Source organism: Grampus griseus (genome assembly GCF_964374135.1).
Source record: "Grampus griseus genome assembly, chromosome: 4".
NCBI classification, from domain to species: Eukaryota; Metazoa; Chordata; class Mammalia; order Artiodactyla; family Delphinidae; genus Grampus; species Grampus griseus.
The window spans coordinates 20,186,047-20,211,600 of record NC_138997.1 but is presented as its reverse complement, the minus strand read 5'-3'; the positions used below and the strand labels follow the sequence as shown (position 1 = coordinate 20,211,600).

The following is a 25,554-nucleotide window of genomic DNA, read 5'->3' as shown; positions in this document are numbered from 1 at the left end:
TTGTTTCTTAGATAACAAACCAAGTTAGAGTATCAGTAGCTTGTCCAAGGATCATAAAGCACAGCTCCGTCTTTGACTCTCTAAATCAGGCTATCTGCCCCCTGTGCATATAACTTATAGGGGACTGGATGGGGAGGAGAGAGCTGCCTCATGCTTTTCACGCTCATGTGAAAAGCTCTGCGTTCTGAGACTGTTATGATCCATGTTAGTGCTGTTAACAATGGCAGTGCACAAGGGAAATGTCTTGAACTCATGTCATATAGATAAATACTATATATAATATTTTCTGGTTTTGGGTTTCTCCCATCAGGATGGAGGCAGCCTTGTAGGAGAAGTAAATGAAGATGGAGAGATGACTGGAGAAAAGATAGCATATGTGTACCCGGATGAGAGGACTGCCCTGTATGGAAAATTCATTGATGGAGAGATGATAGAAGGGAAACTGGCTACTCTTCTGTCCACTGAAGAAGGAAGGCCTCACTTTGAACTGATGCCTGGAAGTAAGTTGAATCTGCTTCAGACGTGTTGCTCTAATTCCAAAAATGGGTTGTTGAGGCTTAAGAGAAGTTAATTTCTTTGTCTAGTCTGGTGTATTAGCTTGGCTGCATAACAGATACCTCAGCATCTCAGTGGTTTACAACAGCAAACACAGGTCTGCTAAGCAACTGTACTCGACTGGTCCAGGTGGGGCGTGGCCAGGCCAGGCTGGACCTGAGGCTTCTAGTCAGCTCTGAGTCTGTTCTATGTCTTAATTCTGGGCCCAATCTAAAGGGACAGTGGTGGCCTGGGTCAGTTTTCTCAGGTGGTCACAGGAAGCCAGAGCATGAGCAGACACCTATGATGCCTCTTAAAGCCTCAGCTTGGAACTGACACAAAGTCCCTTTCACCCACTTCTCATTGGTCAAAGCAAGTCACATGGCCAAGGCGGACATCAGTGAGACAGGGTAATATACACCGTGCACTTTAGTGGCACATGCTAAAAAGTCATCTGACGAGGGCATAGCTGTATAATTCTAACGCAAAGAAGGAGTGAAGAAATGACAGAAGTAATTTAATCAGTTTTAAATATTATATCTCAGGGAAAAAAACAGTTTAATGATTTAACTGATAAAGAATCAAATTAGGTAGATCTCCAAATTGGGACAGATTATAATGCTGATTCAGCCTGAGCTTTGACTGGGAAGGATAAATGTACATTGGCACCTGGGCCCTCTTCAAAGTCTAGCATCTTCTTGGAGGACATATTCCATACATGAATGATCCTATTGGAATCAATGTTAGAAAAAATCCTATTTCTTTTTAGAAGTACAGGATGGCACACCAAACTTTTTTTCTGAGTATAAAATTATTTCTTGTAGAAAATCTGGAAGATATACAAAGAAAAACATCAAGATTTTGTATTTGCAGTGGCACAATATTAAGAAAGCTAAATCGGTCTGATTCCTTGAAATATGCATATATGTATTTCCAATCCAAGTTAAGGTATAAGGAGAATAAAGTAGAAAAGATAATACAGGGACTTCCCTGGTGGTCTAGTGGTTAAGACTCCACACTGTCAATGCAGGGGGCCTGGTCAATCCCTGGTCCGGGAACTAGATCCCACATGCCGCCACTAGAGATCCCGAGCGCCGCAACTAAAGATCCTGAGTGCCTCAACTAAAGATCCTGCATGCCGCAACTAAGACCTGGTGCAGCCAAATAAATAAATAAATATTTTTTTAAAAAAAGAAAAGATAATATATATAGGCATTGATAGGCCTAAATAATATTTAGCTGTTTGGATTGGAAGGAGATTCTCCAAAGGGTGGTAGTCCAAAAATAGGAAGCCTAGCACTTTACATTTAGGTCCAACTTGGGTTGTTATAAATGTCTCTGGTTTTGTTTTTTTAAGTTAAAAATTGAGACATTTTAAATGCAATATGGGATTCTGGATTGGATCCTGGAACAGAAAAAGGACATTCGTGGAAAAACTGGTGAAATCTGAATAAAGTCTGGAGTTCAGTCAATACTAACGCAGCTATGTTGGTTTCTTAATTTGGACAAGTGTACCATGTAACACAAGAAATTAACATTAGGAGAAGCAGTGAGGGGCATTGGGAACTCTACTATGTTTGCAACTTTTCTGTAAATTTAAAATCATTCCAAAATGAAGGGTTTTTTAAGTTGTAACAGTAATCTTTGAACTTCAAACTCTAATATCTGCACTCTTCACATCCATTCCAAAAGGAGACAGTGTTATAAGGTTTAGAAATGAAGAGACTCCAGCTAGAGGAGGATCCCACTTGGTGATGCAGATTTTAAAAGTGGCAGCATTTGGAAGTGGCAGCATTTTTAGTGGCAAGAGTCTTGGACTTAAGAGTCACCTCGTTTGAGTCTCAGTGCCAACATTTACTGTATTATGGTTTGGGGCAGGTTAGTTATCCTTTCAGAACCCGTTTTTTCATTATAAAATACAGATAGTGGCACCTACCATAAAGCCCCCATCAGGAAAGTTACTGTGGTTATTACATTCTTCTTAGTATAAGTACGAAACACATTTTGGGAAGTGAGAGGGGAATGATGATTTTTCTTAGAACTCCTGGTTGCAAATAACAAACACCCTCTTCAAACTAACTTAAGGCCAAAAAAAGGAGGGGGGTGGATTTATTGGCAAGATTCTAGCAGGTCCCAGTTCTTTTAAGGATAGGTTGAACAATTTGGGTCTCAAAAGGGTCAGGAACCATAGCTGCTCTGGGTGACTGGGAGGCACCGGGCGCATTCTTTACTCTGTGTTCTGCTCCTTTTGTTTCTCTCTCCTTCCTCTTCCAGTTACAGTGATTGAACCACTGACTGGCTGACAGATGAGGGCTTTCGGGTCATGTGGCCTCTGGTCCAGTGGTTGAGGGAGGGGAAGAGGAAAACAGAAATCGAGTATCTCACCTAAAATCCTCCTACAACCTCCTTCTCCTTTTTCTCTGTGCTTTTGGATCCACAAACTGCTTCTCCGTCTCCACTTACTTCTTGCTGAGTTTCTCCTTGTGCCTCTGCCTGGAATTTCTTTTCTCCTCATCTCGTTGCTTCTTTCCATAGGAATTCCATTCCCTGGCTAATGTCTTTTCCATCTTTTTTTTTTTTTTCTTCTTAAACACAGTTATCAGCATCACCTGGATGTTTCTTAGAAATGCAGGCTGTCAGGCCCACTTTGGGACTATTAAATCAGAATTCCCATGTTTTTAAATTTGATTAAAAAAATTTTTTTTATTGGAGGATAGTTGATTTACAACGTTGTGTTAGTTTCAGGTGTACAGCAAAGTGTATCAGTTATACATATACATATATCTACTCTTTTTTAGATTCTTTTCCCATATAGGCCATTACAGAGGACTGAGTAGAGTTCCCTGTGCTGTACAGTAGGCCCTTATTAGTTTTTATTTTTTTGGCTGCATAGCTTGTGGGATCTTAGTTCCCCGACCAGGGATTGAACCTGGGCCCTAGCAGTGAAAGTGAGGAGTCCCAACCACTGGACCGCCAGGGAAGTCCCTGCCTATTCTATCTTTACAGCTTGGCTCACCTCTTAGAAGTAACATTTGTCAAGTGAATGGATGAATTCTAGTCACAGGTCATAGTACCAACGATAGGGGAAAGGAGGAAAAGGAAAGGGTGCCTTCTGTTTTCCTGGAGCACAGGCCTGTCTAAGGGAGTAGAGGGAGGGACGGTATGCGTTGAAGAAGATGCATCCTTGAGGGCAGGAAGAGATGCGACTCCCACTGGTATCTGCACAGCCCCTAACACAGTGCTTTACGTGTGGTTGGCACTTAGTACATTCGTGAGGAAAGTATTAGTCTAAGGAAGGGAGATGGGAATTCACAGGAGAATTTCTGCACAATAGAATGTGTATTCCACAGAAATGTTTGGTTTGAAAGTGTTTTTTTCTTCTTTTTTGAACTAACTTCCTTTAATGGGCTGTGTGCTGGTCCGGATGCATTCCTCAGCCTTTCCCTGCCCTGCTTTACTGCATGGGGCTTCTACCCCTTGCAGGCTGCATTCCCCAGGCTCTTGTGCCTGGGGCTTCTGTCTGGCTTTGGCCACAGGCTGGGAACACGGAGAGGGACAGGAGCAGGGAGAAGCCCTCTCTGTGTCCAGCAGAGTCCCCAGCAGTGGCCTGTCTCCTGATTCCATCTCCCAGCAGGACGGTCCCCCACGGGTCCAGCTTCCCTGGACTCCCCCAGCTCTAGAGCTCCAGGAATGCCTCTACCTCTGTCCCTGTGGCTCAGGGTTTTGGCCTCCTGCTCTTGCCAGTTTCTGGGCTCTTCACTGCCCTGTTTGGCTTCCCAGCTCTTCCAGCCTCTGTGTAACCAATTCCCTGTATTAAATTCTCTCTCTCTGAAATACTCAAATGGTCTGTTTCCTGGTTAGACACCGAGTGATCTGGATTGTTTTCTGACTTTTACTTTGAGACATTAATTTGGGTTTTATTTATTTATTTATTGTAGTTTTGGCTGCGTTGGGTCTTCGTTGCTGTGCATGGGCTTTCTCTAGTTGCAGTGAGCGGGGGCCACTCTTTGTTGCGCTGCGCGGGCTTCTCATTGCAGTGGCTTCTCTGTTGCGGAGAACGGGCTCCAGGAGCGTGGACTTCAGTAGTTGTTGCATGCAGGCTCAGTAGTTGTGGCTCGTGGGCCCTAGAGCGCAGGCTCAGTAGTTGTGGCGCACGGACTTAGTTGCTCCGCATCATGTGGGATCTTCCCGGACCAGGGCTCGAACCCCTGTCCCCTGCATTGGCAGGCGGATTCTTAACCACTGTGCCACCAGGGAAGCCCATTAATTTGGGTTTTGATTGTATAAAAAAAGGAAACAGAAAGAGGACCTGGTAGCCATTGGTGACCACTTAGGAATTGCTTAGTGGAATAATTTGTGATGCCTTAGTACCTAAAATAATTGACTTTGCTGGAGTAAGCCCTCCAGTTCCAAAACTTGTTTCTTTACTTATTAGCCTTTGGAACACCGTATGTCTTCCTTGTGCTCTGGGAGGATGCTCTGAAGCTAATTCTTTGCAGAGAACGAACATTAATTCTAGGACGGTTGTGTACCTTCGTTTCTGGAATAAATTACTAATTGGCTTCTGAACCACTTTAATAGAAATAAGATGACTTTGTTAATGCTTTATCAAAAGCAGTCTGTTCTCCTTAATTCTGCTGAGGCTGAATTTATTTTTAGTGAAGGAGACAATTGCCAAGGGTGGGTGGTTGGAGTCTATAGACTGTGTCTAGTATCAAGAAAACCACAAGAAAAATTTAAAACTATTATCCAATCTGATCTGACCAGAGAGATCTCCAATTTTCATGACAAAGCTTTTTCTTGATTAAAAATTGTAATTACACAAGCAGCTTTTAAACCATATGAATAAAGAAAATTCAAAAGCAAAAATGGGATTTTAAAAGATACTTCTGATGGCTATTTATTAAGACCTGAGAACGAAACTCCAGAACAAACCTAAAAACTATCCATTTATGTCTTGCACAGCAATCTGTAATGACTGGTGTAAACCTGCCTATAGGAAGCATGTTACCTAGCCAGTCAGCTACTATCTCATTCTATCACATATTTTTTTTTACACAATATTCCCTTGGCATTGAACTTTTTTTAATTTAATTTTATTTTATTTTTTAATTTTTGTCTGCTTTGGGTCTTCGTTGCTGTGCGTGAGCTTTCTCTAGTTGCGGCGAGCGGGGGCTACTCTTCGTTGCAGTGCTCAGGCTTCTCATTGCAGTGGCTTCTCTTGTTGCAGAGCACGGGCTCTAGGCACACGGGCTTCACTAGTTGCAGCACGCAGTCTCAGCAGTTGTGGTGCATGGGCTTCGTTGCTTCATGCCATGTGGAATCTTCCCGGACCAGGGATCGAACCCATGTCCCCTGCATTGGCAGGCGGGTTCTTAACCACTGCGCCACCAAGGAAGTCCCTCTATCACATATTTTAATTAGAACTAATATTACCACATGTTACCGTTCCCATCTACTAAGCATCCAATCGCTGTATTCAGTAATAACCTAAAAATATCTTTTAGCGACTCAATTCGACATCACAAAGTTCAACAAACAAAACAGCAGATTTTAATCCCCTCGTATGAAAATATTTGACGTTATGGCAATATTTGTTATACTTATGATTCTCCAATCATAAGTGATCTTAGAGGTGTAACATCAGTTGTACCAAATGGTGTGGGTGATGCTTACATGTAGAGCACCCAGGTAATTCCAGATATTTGTAGAATGAAAGAGAGAAAGTAAATTATGCTGTATAACATGATATCCATCTTCATTATTATATTCTTGAATAAAGTGAAAGCATTTCAGGAGTAATATAAAAAAAGTATTTCTTTAGATTAACTTTTTCCTGATTATCTGTATGTATTTTTTCCACTTAGATATTCAGGAAAAGAAATAAAACCCATATGTGTACCTTTTACTACGTAACAAAATGAGGAGTTGGGGTTTATCTATTCACAATCGTAAATTCTCTTAAATATAATGGATGTTATTTTAATCACCAAGAGATTCATGTGAATATGATGGAGAATGAAGCTAAGAAATTTATTATGTTTGCACACTCAGCATAAGTAAACTTTTCTTTTCCCCTAACCCGCGCCAGTAAACTTTCTTATCATAAAAACCTATTATCATTTTAGAAAACTATCCATTTATATTGAAGAATTTCATTCTAGTTGGCCTGACTTGAATAACACTTTTCATTATTTAACTCTTTCTGGTCCTGTGGATAGAGAGAACGCTCTTCCCTAACTCTGGGCCTTGTACTGAGATTTTTGTTTGCTTTTTAGGTTCGGTGTACCACTTTGATAAGTCAACTTCATCTTGCATTTCTACCAATGCCCTTCTTCCAGATCCGTATGAATCAGAGAGGTAATTTTTTCCATGTGGTTTAAACAGCACCATTTATGTGAGATTAAATAACCCTTGTGGTAGGAATTATTGGCCCTCTGCTAAGGCCGAGTTCTTGAGCAGAAAAAAATAGTCATATATTCCGAGGAAGAGTGTTTTTATTGTCATATAGAATCTGTCCCTGTAAGGAAGTTTTTCCACCCATAAAGCACAGAACAGCTTGTGTGTCAGTCCCAGAATGAAGCTTCTACAAAGACAGCAGTTGGGCCAGGCAGCCAGCTATGCCCTGCTCAAGTGTCCCCTTTCTTGGGGCTCTGGTGCCACAGTTTGTGCCTTAGCCCCTGCTGGCCCCTAGGGAGCATTTCACACTCTTGAAAGCTCTAGCTGAGGCAGGGACCAAATGCCTCCTTTTCTACTTAGCCCAGCTGAGGGGGTCTGGAATGTGAGATAATTTCTTTATTCACTAAGGGAAGACAGGAGTGAAACAAAGAAAATACAAGAAGCATAAAAACATTCCAGCTTATAAATTACAAGTTTCTGATTCTCTAAGATCCCTCCCAGAGTGTCAAGCCCTGTTCCATTTCATACCCTAGCTAAACTCTAAGCTCCTGGTATGGTTTTCTCTGGTCCCCTGCCTGGGGTTCTTATTCCCCAGCGACTGGCCTGTTTGTGGGTAAGAGTGCCATCTGCAGTTGGCTTTCTCTTGGCCTCACTCTGTAAGCGTGGCTTCTATTCAGTTTCTGTCCCGTCCCCATCGGAGAAAAGGCCTCTTCCCTGGTTTAACTGACAGGGCTGACACCACAATGTCACAATGAATGAATGGCCTCTTTCTTGACACGAGGCTCTGGCCTGTTTGCAGGGAGAAAGGTTTGGTCTCTTGTTAGCCCCCAAAACACAACAGTACCATAACCGTATGCATCAGTCATTTTTTGTTACTGTCATTGTGATGATGCCACATAACAATACCCTCAGACTCTCGGTGATTTATGAAAGCAAACATTTTCTTTTACGCTCATGCTTCTGTAGATTGGCTGACATTCAGCCACTTTTGACTGGGCTCAACTCGGCTCAGCTGGACTGGGCTACACTCCAGGTTTCAAGTTGGGTTCCAGTCTGTCTCACATGCCTTCATTCCAAGACTCAGGCTAAGGGAGCAACAGCCCCCCGGGGCATCTTCTTCTTGTGGAGATGAATGGAAACTCAAGGAAGCTGGCAGAAACTTGCCATGCTTCTTAATATCCGAGACCTAGCTTTGCAGTCACTTCTGCCTAGTTGCAAAGCAGATCATATGGCCAAGACCAAAGTCAGTCAGGCAGGGATGTATCCTCAGCCCAAGCTGAAGGGCAGTCATGCGGCCAAGCAGCAGGACGTATAATTCTGTCCCAGGGAGAGAGTCAAGAGGTAAAAGCAATAATTCAGCCTTCCAGCCCATCAAATAAGCAGAAGATCTACATAACAAAAATCCCAGATGACCAGTTCCACCAGAGTCATTACATCACAGGGGCCAGAAGAACTGAAATCCTGTGGACAGGGCATGTACTTACTTACTAAATCCAGTTCCGTAATCATGAGTGCTGTTTTCTTATAAACCAGTGGTGGGCAAACTTGTCCTATAAAGGGCCATGTGGTCAGTATTTTAGGCTTTGTGCGTCTCTACTGCAACTACTTAAGTCTACCTTTGTAATGCTAAAGCAGTCATAGATAATATTGAACAGATAGGTGTGGCTGTGTCCCAATAAAACTTCATTTACAAAAATGGACACAGCCAGATTCGGTCCTTGAGCTGATCTGCTATAAACTCCTTTGTTGGGAAGTGCTTATTGGATATATTTTATTATGTAAAAGATTCATCTTGGGGCCCCATTAAAACAGTCTTTCCCTCCTATTTGGCACTGAGAAACTTAGGTATAGCTTTAATTAGCTTTGGGAAATGTTTGCCTTGTCTAGGAAGACAGTGGAAATTGTCATTAATTAAAACAGACAAATTTTTAAAAACCTTCTATCAAGCACTGAGTTACCTTGTGAATATATACTAATAATCCCTTTATTAGAGAGCAGTGAGAGAAATAAGTAACAGTTCTCCAGTTTCTAATGCCAAAATATGTGGTTTCACTGTTTCTTACTTCCTCATTGGATTATTATGAACTGACATTTTGTATCCCGTAGCTATAAGACTATTTTGGTGGTTGATGTAAGGGATGACATATCAAACTAAAAAAAAAATCATTATTTGCCCCTTTTTTCTGTTTAGGGTTTATGTTGCGGAATCTCTCATTTCCAGTGCTGGAGAAGGACTGTTTTCAAAGGTAGCAGTGGGACCCAATACTGTTATGTCTTTTTATAATGGAGTCCGAATTACACACCAAGAGGTGAGCGGGGTAGAAGTGGAAAATCAGCATGATTGGTTAAAGGGTTTTGTTTCAAGCACCCTTATTAATTTTCTCATTAGTCCTTTTACTTTAATATTCACTAGGAATATAAAGGAGCAAAAAGCTAGGGTTTTTTGTAAAATGCTTGGATATTGTCTTATAGCCAGCCTCAGACTGCTTTAGCAAAGACACCATAGATTATGTAGCTTATGAACAACAGAAATTGATTTCTCACAGTTCTGGAGGCTGGGAAGTCCAAGATCGAGGTGCCAACAGATTCAGTGTCTGGTGAGAGCCTGCTTCCTGGTTCATAGATGTCCCTCTTTTTGCTGTAACTTCATATGGCAGGAGGGATGAGGGAGCTCTCTGGGGCCTCTTTTATAAGACACTAATCCCATTCATGAGGGCTCTGCCTGCTGTCATGACCTAAACACCTCCCAAAGACCCCACCTCCGGATACCCTGACATTGGGGATGAGATTTCAACATATGCTTGGAGGGGGGACATCAACATTCAGTCTATAGCAGATATTTTCCTCTTATTTTTTTTTTAATTGTTGTGAAATCAAGTCTATTCATCTTTTTTTTTTAATATATTTTAATTTATTTATTTGGCCACACTGCACGGCATGTGGGATCTTAGTTCCCCGACCAGGGATTGAATCCGCACCCCCTGCAGTGGAAATGCAGAGTCTTAACCACTGGACCACCAGGGATGTCCCAATTTTCCTCTTTATTTTGAGCCTTAGTATGATTTTTTTTTTCGTTTTTTTACATTCCACAGCTATTTTATAGAGAGTGGGCTGGTACCATCAGGGAGACAGTAATTGCTTTGTATTGGACTACACCCAGTATCTGAAAAATTGAGATCCAACCGGACTCTGTCAATAATTAATTTATGACCTTGGGTGGGGTGCTTTACAGGAAGGGCCCCTACTTCTGTCTGTGCAAAAGCCATACAGTAGCCTCCATCTTACCTGGAAGGGTTCTATTTCCAAAAAAAATTAAAAGTTGAAGAGTTGAATCACCTCTTGCCTTGAAGACACAATCTTTGATACACTTCTCAGATTTCATATATGTTTTTTTGTTTTTGTTTCTTTACTTCACAACTAGCTTCCTTAAGTGTCTGCTTAAGGGTGAAAGCTTGATGCTTTGAGCACAGCTAGGGCTCTGTCCATCCTGGTCTCACTTGTGTGAAGTTGGGTGGGACTTAAGCCGGTCACTCACATCCCACCTTCACGTCTTCATTTTTCGTTTGTTCCTATGGAATGATAAAAAGCAAAAGGCTGAGAAATAATCAAGTCACGGTACATTCAAAGCAGCCGCCCAGACAAAGATGTCAGTGCAGAAACCGAGCTGTGATCTGCCTCGCAGTGTCCCCTTGTGATGGTCAATCCAGAAAGTCCAAGAAATTCAGCCTGTGGACGGTGGCGCGGGATACTGATACATAATTTATTCAAATGTTTTACATCTAAGGAAACTGAAGCCAAGAGGGGTTAAGCAATTTGCCTAAGGTCACAAATATAGTAACTGGCAGAATTCAAGCAAGGTTTCTAACAGCAGAATCTGGCTCTGTGCTGAAACTCACTATATAAATGAATGAGGGTGCCTCCTTGCCTTCATGAAGTTTAGATGAGAAAAATACACAACTAGTGGCAACATAAGGAAGATGGTCCTGAGTGTCATATATCAAATCACATAACAGGTCTGGAATATTAAGATCCACGAAGATTTTTTCACTTTCATCACTGCTGTATCCCCTGCACCTAGAACAGTGCCTAGCATATGGTAGGTGCTCAGTCAGTATCTGTTGAATGAATATCAGATACAAATAAAAGCATAATTGTAGCTTACAGACAGGAGAGATGGTATACCTCTGAGTGTCAACAGTTTTTGAATGAAAGTGTGATCCTGTTAGTTCCGAAACGCTGTCCTTGCTGGCATGCACAGATGCTGGGGCCTGTTGGTCAGGACTGGTTGGGAGAAGGGATGCCTGCTGCTTGCACAGCGGATAGTGCGTCCTGCTGTGGGTGAGAAAGCACACTGGTTGTCCGTGACTCTGCTGGTCACACCGATTGCCCATCTGCAGCAAAGGTGTAGGACTTTTCTGGCGCTCAGTTTTGCATTCCTTAGGTTTCCGGTTCTGTTTGATGTTCTTACTTTCATTTTTCTTTGGCTTCATCCTTCTCTCTGTAGAGGTTCAAGGGATTTGAGGGCTGATTAAAGAAAAAGACCACAAGAGGCAGCAGCACACAACAAGCTTTATAGATATGGGATGGTGATTGGGCAGGGCTGCATGAGACGGGGTGTCCTCCCAGCATGAGGCCGTTCAGAGGTTTAATGGCACAGGGGCCAAGGTCCAGAGGGGAGCAGGGCAACGGAACTCCTGGGAAAAAGAAGGACCGGAGAGGGGGTTGACATGTCTAGGTGATGTGTAGCCTGGGAGGGGTCTCTGGGCCAAAGGACTCCAAAGGACAGCTACAGTCTGGCGTCTTTATGGTCCTGGGTTTATCTATCTGCTCCTAGCAGATGTGGGGTGAGGTTTTGTGGATGAAGCAAACTCTGAATGGCTAAAACTCTGCTCTGTTTGGGCTATTTAAAATAACATTGGGGTATGTAAAAATTTAAGGTTGGTGGTGATGGGCTTTTAAGGTAACAGGTCTCAGCCAGTAGTGAAGAAATAAACAACCTAGGGGCCCATACACAGACGCCATCTTTGACTCGTTGACATAACACTCACCTGCTTTTAATTCAAGACATCTGGTGATAAATGTAAGGCCCGACACTATGAAACTCTTAGAGGAAAACAGGCAGAACACCTTATGACATCAATCACAGCAAGATCCTTTTTGACCCACCTCCTAGAGAAATGGAAATAAAAACAAAAATAAACAAATGGGACCTAATGAAACTTAAAAGCTTTTGCACAGCAAAGGAAACCATAAACAAGACGAAAAAACAACCCTCAGAATGGGAGAAAATATTTGCAAATGAAGCAACTGACAAAGGGATTAATCTCCAAAGTTTACAAGCAGCTCATGCAACTCAATATCAAAAAAACAAACAACCTGGGACTTACCTGGTGGCACAGTGGTTAAGAATCTGCCTGCCAATGCAGGGGACATGGATTTGAGTCCTGGTCCGGGAGGGTCCCACATGCCGCAGAGCAACTAAGCCCATGCGCCACAGCTACTGAAGCCTCCGGGCCTAGAGCCCGTGCTCTGCAACAGAGAAGCCACTGCAATGAAAAGCCCGCCCATCACAATGAGGAGTAGCCCCCACTCACGCAGCAACTAGAGAAAGCCCGTGCGCAACAACGAAGACCCAACACAGCCAAAAATAAATAAATGAATAAATTTATTAAAAACAAAACAAAAAACCCAATCCAAAAATGGGCAGAAGACCTAAATAGACATTTCTCCAAAGAAGATATACAGATCACCAACAAACATATGAAAGGATGCAACATCACTAATCATTAGAGAAATGCAAACCAAAAGTACAATGAGGTATCACTTCACACTGGTCAGAATGGCCATCATCAAAAAATCTACAAACAGTAAATGCTAGAGAGGGTGTGGAGAAAAGGGAACGCTCTTGTACTCTTGGTGCGAATGTAAATTGATACAGCCACTGTGAAGAATAGTATGGAGGTTCCTTAAAAAACTAAAAATAGAACTACCGTATGACCCAGCAATCCCACTACTGGGCCACTATATACCACTGTATGCCCTGAGAAAACCATAACTCAAAAAGAGTTATGTATCACAACATTCATTGCAGCTCTATTTACAATAGCCAGGACATGGAGGCAACCTAAGTGTCCATTGACAGATGCATGGATAAAGAAGATGTGGCACATATATACAATGGGATATTACTCAGCCATGAAAAGAAACGAAATTGAGTTATTTGTAGTAAGGTGGATGGACCTAGAGTCTGTCATACAGAGTGAAGTAAGTCAGAAAGAGAAAAACAAATACCATATGCTAACACATACATATGGAATCCAAAAAAAAAAAAAAGTTCTGAACAACCTAGGGGCAGGACAGGAGTAAAGATGCAGACGTAGAGAATGGACTTGAGGACACGGGGAGGGGGAAGGGTAAGCTGGGACGAAGTGAGAGAGTGGCATGGACATATATACACTACCAAATGTAAAAAAGATAGCTTGTGGAAGCAGCCGCATAGCACAGGGAGATCAGCTCGGTGCTTTGTGACCACCTAGAGGGGATAGGGAGGGTGGGAGGGAGATGCAAGAGGGAGGAGATATGGGGATATATGCATATGTATAGCTGATTCACTTTGTTATAAAGCAGAAACTAACACACCATTGTAAAGCAATTATACTCCAATAAAGATGTTAAAAAAAGTAGACATCTGGTTACTTTTTTGTGTCTTTGTAAAGGGACTTTAAATCCTTTTTTTCATATAAGATAGGGGAAAATCAATAAATGCTAAGTTGAGCTGCCCGGCGCTGCCCACATACGCCTTTTGCACCATCAGTGTGCTGGGTTTGCACCATCGAGGTGCAAGGGATGCCTTAGGCTCTTTCCATGTATATGGCACTCAAACCGTGAAGTTTAAGGATAAATGAGTTAATATCTCCGGTGTCCTTTGAGCTCCTGGGAGGAAGGGCCTTTCTAATGTTCGCTTTCTTGTTTTCTGCAGGTTGATAGCAGGGACTGGACTCTTAATGGGAACACCCTCTCCCTCGATGAAGAAACGGTCATTGATGTGCCTGAGCCCTACAACCGTGTATCCAAGTACTGTGCCTCCTTAGGACACAAGGCAAATCACTCCTTCACTCCGAACTGCATCTATGACATGTGAGTAGGATACCAAGCGGCCAGTGGCTGGGGCCCCGAGAATGAGGAGGGCACCTCAAAGGTGTCATCCTGCCTCGAGGAAGGTGGCTTCCTCAGAATATTCGAGGGTCCTCTGGCCAGGGGCCTCATGGTTATAACTTGAAACTCAGAAATGGAAAAGTGCTTCGAAGAGTAGAAATGCTGTGGAAATGCTGTACTTAGTGGTTGCTGTTTTAGTGTGGCTTTTTTGTCCTTTAGTTGTCTCATTCTGGAAAAGTAAGGGTAGTGTCCTTTGAAGTAATAGTACAAATTGAAATGACTCTGCACAGTGGAGATTAGGGAATCCTTTTATTATGTGCAAGGAAGGAGAACCCAAAGATCCTAAGCCCTAGGGTGTGAGCTCTCAGTATTGGGAAAAAAACGTGTAAAATCAGAGTCCCTATCATTTAACAATCAAGAGGAATGAAATACTGAACACGTGCTACAACATGGAGGAGGCTTGAAGACATGCTAAGTGCAAGAAGCCAGTCATGGGGACTTCCCTGGTGGTCCAGTGGTTAAGACTCCATGCTCCCAATGCAGGGGGCCTGGGTTCGATCCCTGGTGGGGGAACTAGATCCCGCATGCATGCCACAGCTAAGAGCCTGCATGCCACAACTAAAGATCCCGCATGCCGCAACTAAAGATCCCACGTGCCGCAACTAAAGATCCCACATGCTGCCACGAAGATCCCACATGCTGCCACGAAGATCCCGCGTGCTCGCAATGAAGACCCAGTGTAGCCAGAATAAATAAATAAATATTAAAAAAGAAGCCAGTCACAAGAGCTTGTAGTGTATGATTTCCATGTATATGAACAGTCCACTATAGCCGCAGAGACAGAATGCAGATCAGTGGTTGCCTAGAGCTGGGGGCGGGGGTGGGCGGAGTAGAAGTTGATGGCTAATGAGCGTGGAGGTTCCTTTTGAGGCTGATGAAAGCTTCCAAAATTAGTGGTGATGGTTGCACAACTGAAAACCACTGAATTGTACACTTTAAATGGATGAATTTTATGAGACATGAATTATATCTCAACAAAATCATTATTTTAAAAAATCAAATAATCCTACTTCCCCTTCCAACGGTGCATTGAACCTCTTGGAAACCTCCATTGATGAGAACCTTACCATTATCCACAAAGGCGGCTGTCTGGACAAACAAGTACATATCATGGAATTAGCTGTTGGGCTCTGATGATTAGAAAGTTCCTTCTGTTGAGCCCTTATGGGTTTCCCTGTAATATCCAGCCCTTGGCCCTAATTACCTCCCTTTTTTTCTTGTGTACAGTGTCAGTCTCTCTTCCACATAGTAGTCCTACAAATATCTTAGTAGTTTTCATGTGCCCTCCGAACCCTCTCTTCCAAAAGGCAAGCATCTCCGACTGTGCCTTAAAGGATACAGCTGAGATTCCATGTTGTTGCTGTCCTTAACTCAGCCTGAGGACAGGCTAGGAGTCTAGGAGTTAGGCAGCTGTGTGCAACCTTTTCTGCTCAGCTGTAGTTTGCTGTCACTTAGTCCTCTAGCTCATTAACATAAGCAGGATCTGATCATGTGCATTTAATCTGTAGGAAAATTGCCAGGATTTGAATATCCCTTCTTGCATCCCTGAGATGGCTTTAAAATTGTTCTGGCACTGACTTGCTCTCCTTGTCAGCCAGTACCAAGTACTGAAGCTACAACTTCTGTTTAAAGGGCGGGTAGAAATGGCAAAGGACATGTGTCATGTGAAATGAAACTGACACTGTTATTAACTCCAAGGCTTTCGCGGCCAGTGTGAATTAGGCCAAAGCATCGTTGCAGGCTGCACGCAGCTGAACAACAACCCTTTAAAGCAGTGGTAACTAAGGATAACAAATGCTACTTAGGCTGCCCCTTAAAACAAATGAGTCCTGTGATTTCATGGCAAGAACATGATTTTTCTCATCAAAAAGAAGAGAGCCCAGGAGACAAGAGAAGGAACCATTTGTGCAAAATCAAGTCCCTCCTCAGAGTTTTTTTTTTCCAAGCCCAATGTGAACGATTAGTTATTTGGGGTCATGGGGAGACTAGCTGAATAATAATCAAATATAACATTCAGATACCAATCCATGGCATTCATTTGTTTCTAAAATCATTGGTACTGTTATGCACACTGTAACTTAAACAGAACAGCAGTTCTATAAGCTGTTTTAACTGTACTCTGGTACAGCGTGCCACATGGACAGATAGGCAGGAACTACATTTCTCGCTGTAAATATAGGTTACTTGTCGACAAGGGACCGAAGAGGGTGGCCCAGAGGTTTGGTCTGAGTGCTAATCGTGCAGCCAGTGTTTCCTGAGCACTTCCTCTAGGTCGGTGCTGTGCTAAAGCCTTCTGTGCACATTGTCATTCAATCCTCCCAGTAACTTCGTGGGGCTCCTGGTATTACTGCTGGTCCCAGATCAGTGACAAGAAACGCAGGGCTCGGGCTTCCCTGGTGGAGCAGTGGTTGAGAGTCCGCCTGCCGATTCAGGGAACGCGGGTTCGTGCCTCAGTCTGGGAAGATCCCACGTGCCGCGGAGCGGCTGGGCCCGTGAGCCATGGCCGCTGGGCCTGCGCGTCCGGAGTCTGTGCTCCACAACGGGAGAGGCCACAACAGTGAGAGGCCCGCGTACTGCAAAAAAAAAAAAAGCAAAGAAAAGAAACGCAGGGCTCTTGTCAAAGTGGAGAAGTGCTCTTAACCATTGTGCCTTAGGGCTGCTTTGAAGAATCAGCACCTGAGATTGAGTTCTGTCTTTTCAGTCTGTCCATTTTCTACTGAGAATAACGATAATGAGCAAGAAAATTAAAGTACAAGAGGACGCTAAGAGAAATCTTAGGCTTCTTGTGTGATTTTTTTCCAGTGTACCAGAAGGTTACCTAGAGCTCCATTTCAGGAGTATTTTTTTTTATTGAAGTATCACTGATTTACAATACTGTGTTAGTTTCAGGTATACAGCAAAGTGATTTGGATATACATATATTCATTTTCAGATGCTTTTCCATTATAGGTTATTACAAGATATTGAATATAGTTCCCTGTGCTATACAGTAGGTCCTTGTTGTTTATCTATTTTATATATAGTAGTGTGTATCTGTTAATCCCATACTCCTAATTTATCCCTCCCCCTCTCCCCGCCTTTCCCCTTTGGTAACCATAAGTTTGTTTTCTATGTCTGCGAGTCTGTTTCTGTTTTGTAAATAAATTCATTTGTATCTTTTTTTTTTAAGATTCCACATGTAAGTGATATCATATATTTTTCTTTGTCTGACTGACTTCTCTTAGTATGACAATCTCTAGGTCCATCCATGTTGCTGCAAATGGCATTATTTCATTCTTTTTTATGGCTGAGTAATATTCCATTATAAGGAGTATTATTTTTTAATGAAATATTTTAATTTAGAGACCAAGAGTTGTGATTTTAATAAGGAATTCCCAAATCCCTGATCCAGGGATGTCCTCTGTGCTGGAGCACAGTCTGAGACTCCTGTGCACGTGCGTGCTCTCATATACCCACGTGCCTGCTTACACACGTCACAACTGATACGAGTCTTCAGTTGTGCCAGGCGCTGCGTGTTGTGCTTTATTTATGTGACCCTATCTTGTCACCACAATGACTCTTGGAGGATAAGGATTACTGGTGTTATCATGATTTGGCAGGTGAGGAAAGTGAGATTCAGAGACACAGAGGCGAGCTTTCCACAAGGACGCAGTAATAATGTGTGGCACCAGGACTCACACCAAAGTCTTCGGGCCCAAATCAAGTGTGCTTTCCAAGAAACAGGACAGCCAAAGGGGGTGGACATAGAGGCCCCCTTGGAGTGAGGCTGTGGCTGTTCCTTTTTACTCCCCACAAAATATGTCCATACACTGCAGACACACTCCTCTCCCACCAAGCACTTGCCATCAAGCCCCATGTACCTCTGACTTCTGGCCTGGAACCTCCTCCTTTGGTGTTTCAATGCCCTTTGTTCAAAATGTAACTATAAATGAATGGATTTGACCAGATGCATAGGAAAACAAAGTTAATTTCTTTCTGGCCTGCCTTGCAGGTATCGGTGTTGGGTTTCAGCAGCTGTTAGAGGAGATGAGTCTCTTAATACTTATTTAGCTCCCGTTCCCCTGCAGGGAGCTGTGCAGGTGAGCCAGGCTGGGAGCCTCTGGCAGAGGAGCATAATCCTAGCTTTAGCCCGGCCTCTCCCATCACAGGGTGCATCGGAGGGAAATCTGAAAGAAGCAGGATGGCAGAGCGGTCTGGGCTTCCCTCTTGGGAAAAAAAATCTTCATTTACTTTTTTTTTTTTTTTTTTTTTTGCGGTATGCGGGCCTCTCACTGTTGTGGCCTCTCCCGTCGCGGAGCACAGGCTCCGGACGCGCAGGCTCAGCGGCCATGGCTCACGGGCCCAGCCGCTCCGCAGCATGTGGGATCTTCCCGGACCGGGGCACGAACCCGTGTCCCCTGCATCGGCAGGCGGACTCTCAACCACTGCGCCACTAGGGAAGCCCTTCATTTACTTTTATGCTAGAAAATAACTCTTCCTCTATAGGTGCAGGATGGAAAACAGAGGTTTTCACTTTTGAAAATCCACAGGGCTCTTTCTTACAACTCCAGAAGTGCCCTGGCAAAGCCTTTCCCCGAGGTACAGCTGAAATGCTGACAGGCTGCACTGGATCTGATTTCTCATTAAAGACAGATTTTTGTTGAAGATCCTGATTGTTGATTTACAAATACAGAGTGGCAAATAGGCTCAGAAAGGAAGATAGGGCCGTGCTTTTTAAACCTTAATGTACATAGGAATCACCGGGGAGGGGGAGGGTGGCGGGGTGTTAGAATGCAGATTCCACTACCAGGTCTGGGTGGGGAAGCCCGGAGTAGCCCCGTGAGCACCAGGCTCCCAGGGGAAGCTGATGCCGGCTCCTCGGTGGCCCGCACACTGAGGACCTGCCGGTGGTGTCCAGGGCGCAGCAAGCACACGGGTGATTCCCGCCTCAGCCCTTCTAGCCTTTGCATCTGACCTCCCGGTCCGGCCCGGGAATGACCATGTGCATCTTGATGTCTAGGTTTGTCCACCCCCGTTTTGGACCCATCAAATGCATTCGCACGCTCCGAGCCGTGGAGGCCGACGAGGAACTCACTGTTGCCTATGGCTACGACCACAGCCCCCCGGGAAAGAGTGGGCCTGAAGCCCCCGAGTGGTACCAGGTGGAGCTGAAGGCCTTCCAGGCCACCCAGCAGAAGTGAAAGGCCTGGCTCTGGGCTTCAGAGACCTGGAATAGAAACTTGGATCTATGCACTACGTTTATCCGACAACGGGACAACCAGGGACTGCTCATGCTGTGACATCACATCCTCTCACTCTGCGTTCGCTACAACTTTCTCGAATACTAACTAGGTCTGACTGTATTACTCATACCAGATTTAAAATTAGCTAGCAACAACGCCCTCCTGAGAGGTACTGTTGAGCACTTGACAGAAGACAGCGTGATGTTCTTGGGTGGTTCAAGACTAAATCTGTACCACATTCAGAGATGCCAAACGATTAGACTGAAAAAAGGGAAAAAGGGGGTTTTTCAGTCATTTTTAGTCAGTGGCTTTTCCATGAGGTTTATTTCTGTGGCCAGTGCAAATTGCGTTATCACACTTGCATATGCGCCATATGGAGGACAGAGAATTACTACATTTTTATTCTCTAAATGTAGTATCATTTGCCTTTTAACCTTTGATCTGTTCTTGCAATAGAATGGCTTTGTTTTTTCCCTAGCGAACAGAACCCCACTTTTTGAGTCACTTCACCCCTTAGTCCTCTTCTCTATCTTAGGTATCTTTCACAAGAGAAAACTTCCAAATGGATTTCGTTTCAGTGCCAGTGTGTAGGTCTCTCTGGCTCTCTCTATATCACTGTTTCATTATTATGTCCTAATATAAAGACCTGGCTCCTAGGGCCGGGCTATTATTATAGAATTATTATTCTCGCATGTAAACAAAGGTATCTTTGCTTTAAGATGTGAGAAGAAATGAATTTACTTTGTTTGCATTAAGTTATGGAAGAGTTGTAACATATACTTTAAGAAAGAAGAGAGGGAAATTAGTATTTCTAAGCAGTAGACGTGGCAATTTTGCAATATCTTCAATAGTGCTAGTAATTTTTTTTCTCCTTGGGTACACATTAAATGTACATAACAGAGCAGTCTGGCTTGTGGCACAGTGCATTGAATTCAAAAGTCAAATAGCAAACTTGAATTATAACACAGAATTCAAAAGGTTTTCTTCGTTTTTCGTTTTTTTTTTTTTTTTAAATCGCTACTGTTAAGAGAGACGTACTGATCACTAGGTACAAATCAAACCTTAATGGTAAAACTCTTCATCATTGTAATTTCAAAGCACTTATCTGCTTCACAGCCTTGTGAATTAAGACTAACACCTGTATAGTTTAGAAGCAACGGTATCAATAGCATTTCAGCCATTTTTGCTAGCCGTGTGTAATCACAACTGCAGAAATAAGGAGAAAAGCCCCTGTTTTTTTAGTTTAGCTAATTAGGTATGTAACCTGACTGGGATTACTCTGGGGGAATTCTGGGAGTTTGGGGTTTTTGTAAGTGCCCTCACCACACGCCATAGCTGTGTCCTCTTCAGATGCCCAGCTGAGGAGCTGGGAGGTCTGGAAAGCAGCAGTTGCTACAAGTTGCAACTGTCAGCTGGGGCACCTGTCACCGAGTCAGTTTGGTCTTGAAAGCTGAAGCCTTCCACACTGTAGCTCTGGCTAGTAGGGAAGGCTTGCTGGGAGCAGGAAAAGAGAAAAGAAACAGGCAGGAGGAAGTTTGCTATTTCATGTCAGTGACACATTGCTCTTGGGAAGAATTTAACAAAAGTGCTTCATCCAGAGCTGCTCACAACTTTCAGTTCTGGCAGCTCCTGGGCACAGGATTCAGCCTTCAAGACAGTGACAGAAGTGGCCCTTTCCCTTGGTAAATCCAGGCTTCCCAGAGCTCCCCTGTCCCCAGCAGTGCAGCTGGGTGGCCATGGTTTCAGGGAGCTAAGCTGCTGGTTCACTCGTGAGAAATTCTGAGGCTGCCAGGAAGATCTTCCACGAAGTGAACTGAATAGAGTTTTTAGATTAAAAGGCACCAGGATAGGATCGCTTCTATTCTGTAGAAAGAGACCGTTCCATAAACTGGCCGATGGGCAGAGTCTTGGGACTTGTATTCTGATAGGTGCTTTCATTCAAACGCGTCCCAAAGTGACTGTCTTCAGGAGAAAGATGGCTTTAATCAGCCCCAGTGAGTTGGGTTGTGGAGCCAGATCAGGGAGTGCGGTCGGTCGGGGGAGGATGGCGCAGGACTGCAAAGCAAGGACTTCAGGCTGCCGGCTGCCATGGGGTGTAATTTCTGTCCCAATGGGCTTCCCCATTCAAATGGAATTTTTCTTTTCTTTTGACAAAAGTGGCTGAAGAGTTGGAAATAGTGATTAACCAGCGAATCCATTTTTCAAATAAGATAGTGAATAACTCTCTGAGTTTAAAGCCTGGCAGTGTGTCTGTCTGTGACGTTCAGACAAATCAGAGGAAGCAGTACATCCAAGCTGAGCCTCTCCACGTCCTCTCTCCTGTCTCCCTTGTTCTCTGGCTCTTCTTTCTCCTGCCCTACCCGCTCCTCTCTCTCTCTCTCTGTTGTCTGTGAGAATGGCTGGTGTTTGTACATAACAGCGTGCCAGCTGATCCCTCCGGCCGCTCCCTCTCTCCCTCCTCTCCTCCCAGTCTCTCTGGCCCATTGGACCCTCTCTGTCTGTCTGTCCCTCTGCGAGTACCTCTCTCCATCACTCTGTGTCCATGTCTGGTTCTGCTGCTTCTGTTGTCCCCCTGACACCCCCCCCAACCAAATGTAAGGCTTTGTCACAGGGTGGGGTCATAGGGGGCCTTGAGATTCACTGTGTTCTGTAGGTAGATAAAACAGTCAAGGGGGTTGGGGTCCCATGAGGAATTAACTGGTGAGGGAATAGGGTTTGTTCCCTGTTTGAGCCAAAGCTGAGGGGGAAGCCTTGGGATGTATTTTTCTACTGAATCTTGATGTCCGCTGTGGAAGGAAATATGTCAGGAAGCAGGTAGTTTCATCAGCATCGTAACAAATGTGGAAGAGTCCAGGTGGTGGGGATAAAGGAGTAACTTTCTGCTCTCCTGCAAAAGGGCCGGTGCCGAGGAGGGTGCCTGATGCCATGGTCCCCATCAGATTCACTCAGAGCTGTCTCAGTCCAACTCCTGCATGACTAGATCTTTCCTTAGCAGCTTTTCTATGACAAAATATTATCTTGTGTTAGAGTTAGGAATAGGAACTAATCTGTAGGAGTATGTCCCCAAATGGGTATTTGAAAGGACTCACAAAAAACAACCGTAAGGACTGAATTTCTGACACAGAGGAATGATGAGATTTAAAAGCTACAGGCAAGGAAGACTTGAGTTTTGCATTACCTATTCTTATTTTAACCTGCTTCATCCCTGGTCTGCCTGAGAAACTGAGAAGGAAATTCGTTGTTCAAGACCCCTTTGAACCTGTCTGGGGCTGTCATTAAACTTATTTGCCTTCTGGGGGTTCTTCACATTGAAAAACAATTTCCTTATCACCAACAACCTGAAAAGGCCCAAGTGAAGGCCAGGTGTAACCATTGACAACATTTAATTGTAAGGGTAAAATTGCAGTAACTGTGAACAGCGAGTTCGAGGGTTGTCTTCTCAGTGAGTGGTATGTGGCACTTTAGTAAATTTCCTTTACTATATGAAATTTTAAATCACTCGCTGCAAAATGCATTTAAGATCTTCCAGGAAGGTTATTGTTTTCTGTTGTGCTTTGTTTTAAAACAGTTGCCTCAAGTTTCTGTCTTAAGAGTAGTGATTTAGAATCCAGACATCTTTCATTTTAGAAAAACAAGCAAAACCATGTTGCAAGACTGATAGTCGTAATGTTTATTTGCCGCAGATCAAAGGTTCACAAAATATATTGAATTTACATCTACTTGAGGTACCTTGATAGACTGGGTTTTTTTTTGTCTTTGATCTTTCCCTTCAGGAATGTGGAGCCTCAGTGTCCATTTTGATTTTTAAAATCCTAAATTGTAATCGTTTTATTTTGCCAAATGGGTGCAGACATACTCAAAGCAATGAAAACTATTTCAAGCCATACAACCACAGGGATGGAAACCCTTTTCACAAATTTTAACGTGTTTGTATGTAAATAGATGTTTGTATGAACTATTTTCATGGTAGAATGAATATATTTAAGTGAAGTTGAATTATTCCAGTGCTATTTAAACAAATTGCAAACATTTTTGGTGAGAATTCTCTGAGTCTATTGAGATATAATGCAGATCAATTTTGATTTTTACAAAATCAAAAAGCCTACAGAAAACTCTGACTCGTGGCAACTTCCCCGCGTTGTTGCACCTGACGTGGAGAGAGCTCGTAGGCTTCCCCAGTGCCTCAGCCGCTTCCTGGTGGAAGTTAGGTGCTCGTGGAGGTATGTCCACCCTTAGTGACATCACTCCGGGCCTTTGGGGGCCCGTGAGTGACTCAGAGGCATTAGAGACACCGGTGCAGTTATCCGGAGCACAATTTCTTTGCAGGGCAGCAGAATCAGAAGCCAGACGTGGCCACGGGAACCTCGGAACCGGGTTTTCTGGCCGCCATCCACCGCTTTCCTTACTGCCTAGTCACACACGTCAGGGAGGCTGCCCTCAGTGGAGCTGGGGTTCAGACCCCCGGGTGGGACCTCACGGTTTTGCCAGCAGTCCCTGCCTCTGGGCCTCCACCTCGAGAGAGGACGGAGGAGGGTCCTGCTGGCAAGGGGCCCATTTCTCAGCACAGTACACTTCCGGTCTCAGCTCTGGGAAACTATGCACCCAAGCACCAAACTTCCAACCAGAGAGAGACATCCTCGGATAACGCAGATCCTTGCTTCCTCTGTCTGTGACTTTACACACCGTTGTTAGAAGTCGTTTTAACATCAAGACCAATCACCTCCCTATAGGACATACCTCCCAACTCCCCTGACTCTTACTAGAACACTCCTTTATGATGATATTCAACTTGAGTGGTTTTTTTTTTCCGCTTTAGTCCTGGATATAATGAAATGATAAATATGATGACAAATTTTCACTGTGTATACTAGCAATATGTACACACATACCAATGTATCTTAACATACAACTTGGTTACATTTTGGGTGACTGTCATTCATCTCAAGTCATGTACTGGGAAACTACAGGGACTACATGATGTCTGCTTATCACAGAGGAAAGTTGGGTTCATGGTTCTGAGCTCCCTACTTCAAAAGTTTTTCCTCCTGGGTTTTCTGTGTTCTCTTTTTATCCTGAAATGCATTGATTAGGTTGTGAGGTATGTTTAAGGATTGGAAGCCAGGGGAATGCTTTCGGCATTTATTGCAACCAAAAGTTAACCTCATCACAGTTAACGAGCATCTTTGATTGGTCTTTTGTGGAATTTGAACTAAATCTATGAGCCTTATTCAATATCTATAATTCTATGATTTTTTTAAATTATGGGAAATTAATGAAAGATGTTTACATGAATAATGTTTGCCCTTACTGTGTTATGAATGAGTTTTTTGTAGTGTGTCTGGGTGCATGTGCAAGAGTAGGAAAAATGTTTCTGAAACAAAACTTGACAAATATTTGTAATGAAAAGTAAATTTAAAGATTGCTATAATTGCGCTATAGAAACAATGCAAGTATTAAACAAAATATACAATCACCTGTCGTTGTCTTCCTTTGGTTGCCTGGGGCAGGAAGGCAGTAACATATTTCTCTGCCATGTCTTCCTGTATATTTAAATTACTATGCAAACTTTACATTTGAAGTTGTTTAAAAATGTTACAGTAAGTCCCCTACATACGAACGAGTTCCATTCTGAGAGTGCGTTCATAAGTCCACTTTGTTTGTACGTCCAACAAAGTTAGCCTAGGTACCCAGCTAACACAATCGGCTACATAGTACTGTACTGTAATAGGTTTATAATACTTTCACACAAATAATACATAAAAAACAAACGCAAACAACAAAGAAAACATTTTTAATCTTACAGTACAGTACCTTGAAAAGTACAGTAGTACAGTACAACAGCTGGCATACAGGGGCTGGCATCGAGTGAACAGGCAAGAAGAGTTATGGACTGGAGAAGGGAGGGGAGGTGGGAGATGGTAGAGCTGAAGGATCGTCAGCAACAGGAGATGCAAGGCAAGCTGCAGTTTCACTCATGCCTGACGCTGATGAAACACACGTTCGCATCTTTGAAAGTTTGCAACTTGAAGGTTCGTATGTGGGGGACTTACTGTATTAACCTTTTACCTTTTTCAAAGCATCATAGTAAGACCTGAGGGAGGGGTATGAAAGGTGAGGAGCCTGCTGTGTATTTGGCATGGCACCCCATACACCCATGAATCCAGAAAAATTAGCCACATCAGCT

The 25,554-nt window shown here is 43.5% G+C and overlaps 1 protein-coding gene across 2 annotated transcripts in view; it reads left to right on the top strand.

Moving 5' to 3' along the window:
- SETD7 (SET domain containing 7, histone lysine methyltransferase) overlaps window positions 1–24,853 on the top strand; it is a 49,454-nt gene extending 24,601 nt beyond the window's left edge. For both annotated transcript variants that reach the window (XM_082653981.1, XM_082653980.1), the window contains exons 5-9: window positions 311–500; window positions 6,813–6,894; window positions 9,125–9,242; window positions 13,913–14,070; window positions 19,148–24,853. In XM_082653981.1, the coding sequence (XP_082510107.1) occupies window positions 311–500; window positions 6,813–6,894; window positions 9,125–9,242; window positions 13,913–14,070; window positions 19,148–19,328 (729 nt within the window). In that variant the 3' untranslated portion in view covers window positions 19,329–24,853. The remainder of the gene's footprint in view (window positions 1–310; window positions 501–6,812; window positions 6,895–9,124; window positions 9,243–13,912; window positions 14,071–19,147) is intronic.
- Window positions 24,854–25,554: the final 701 nt, after the last annotated feature.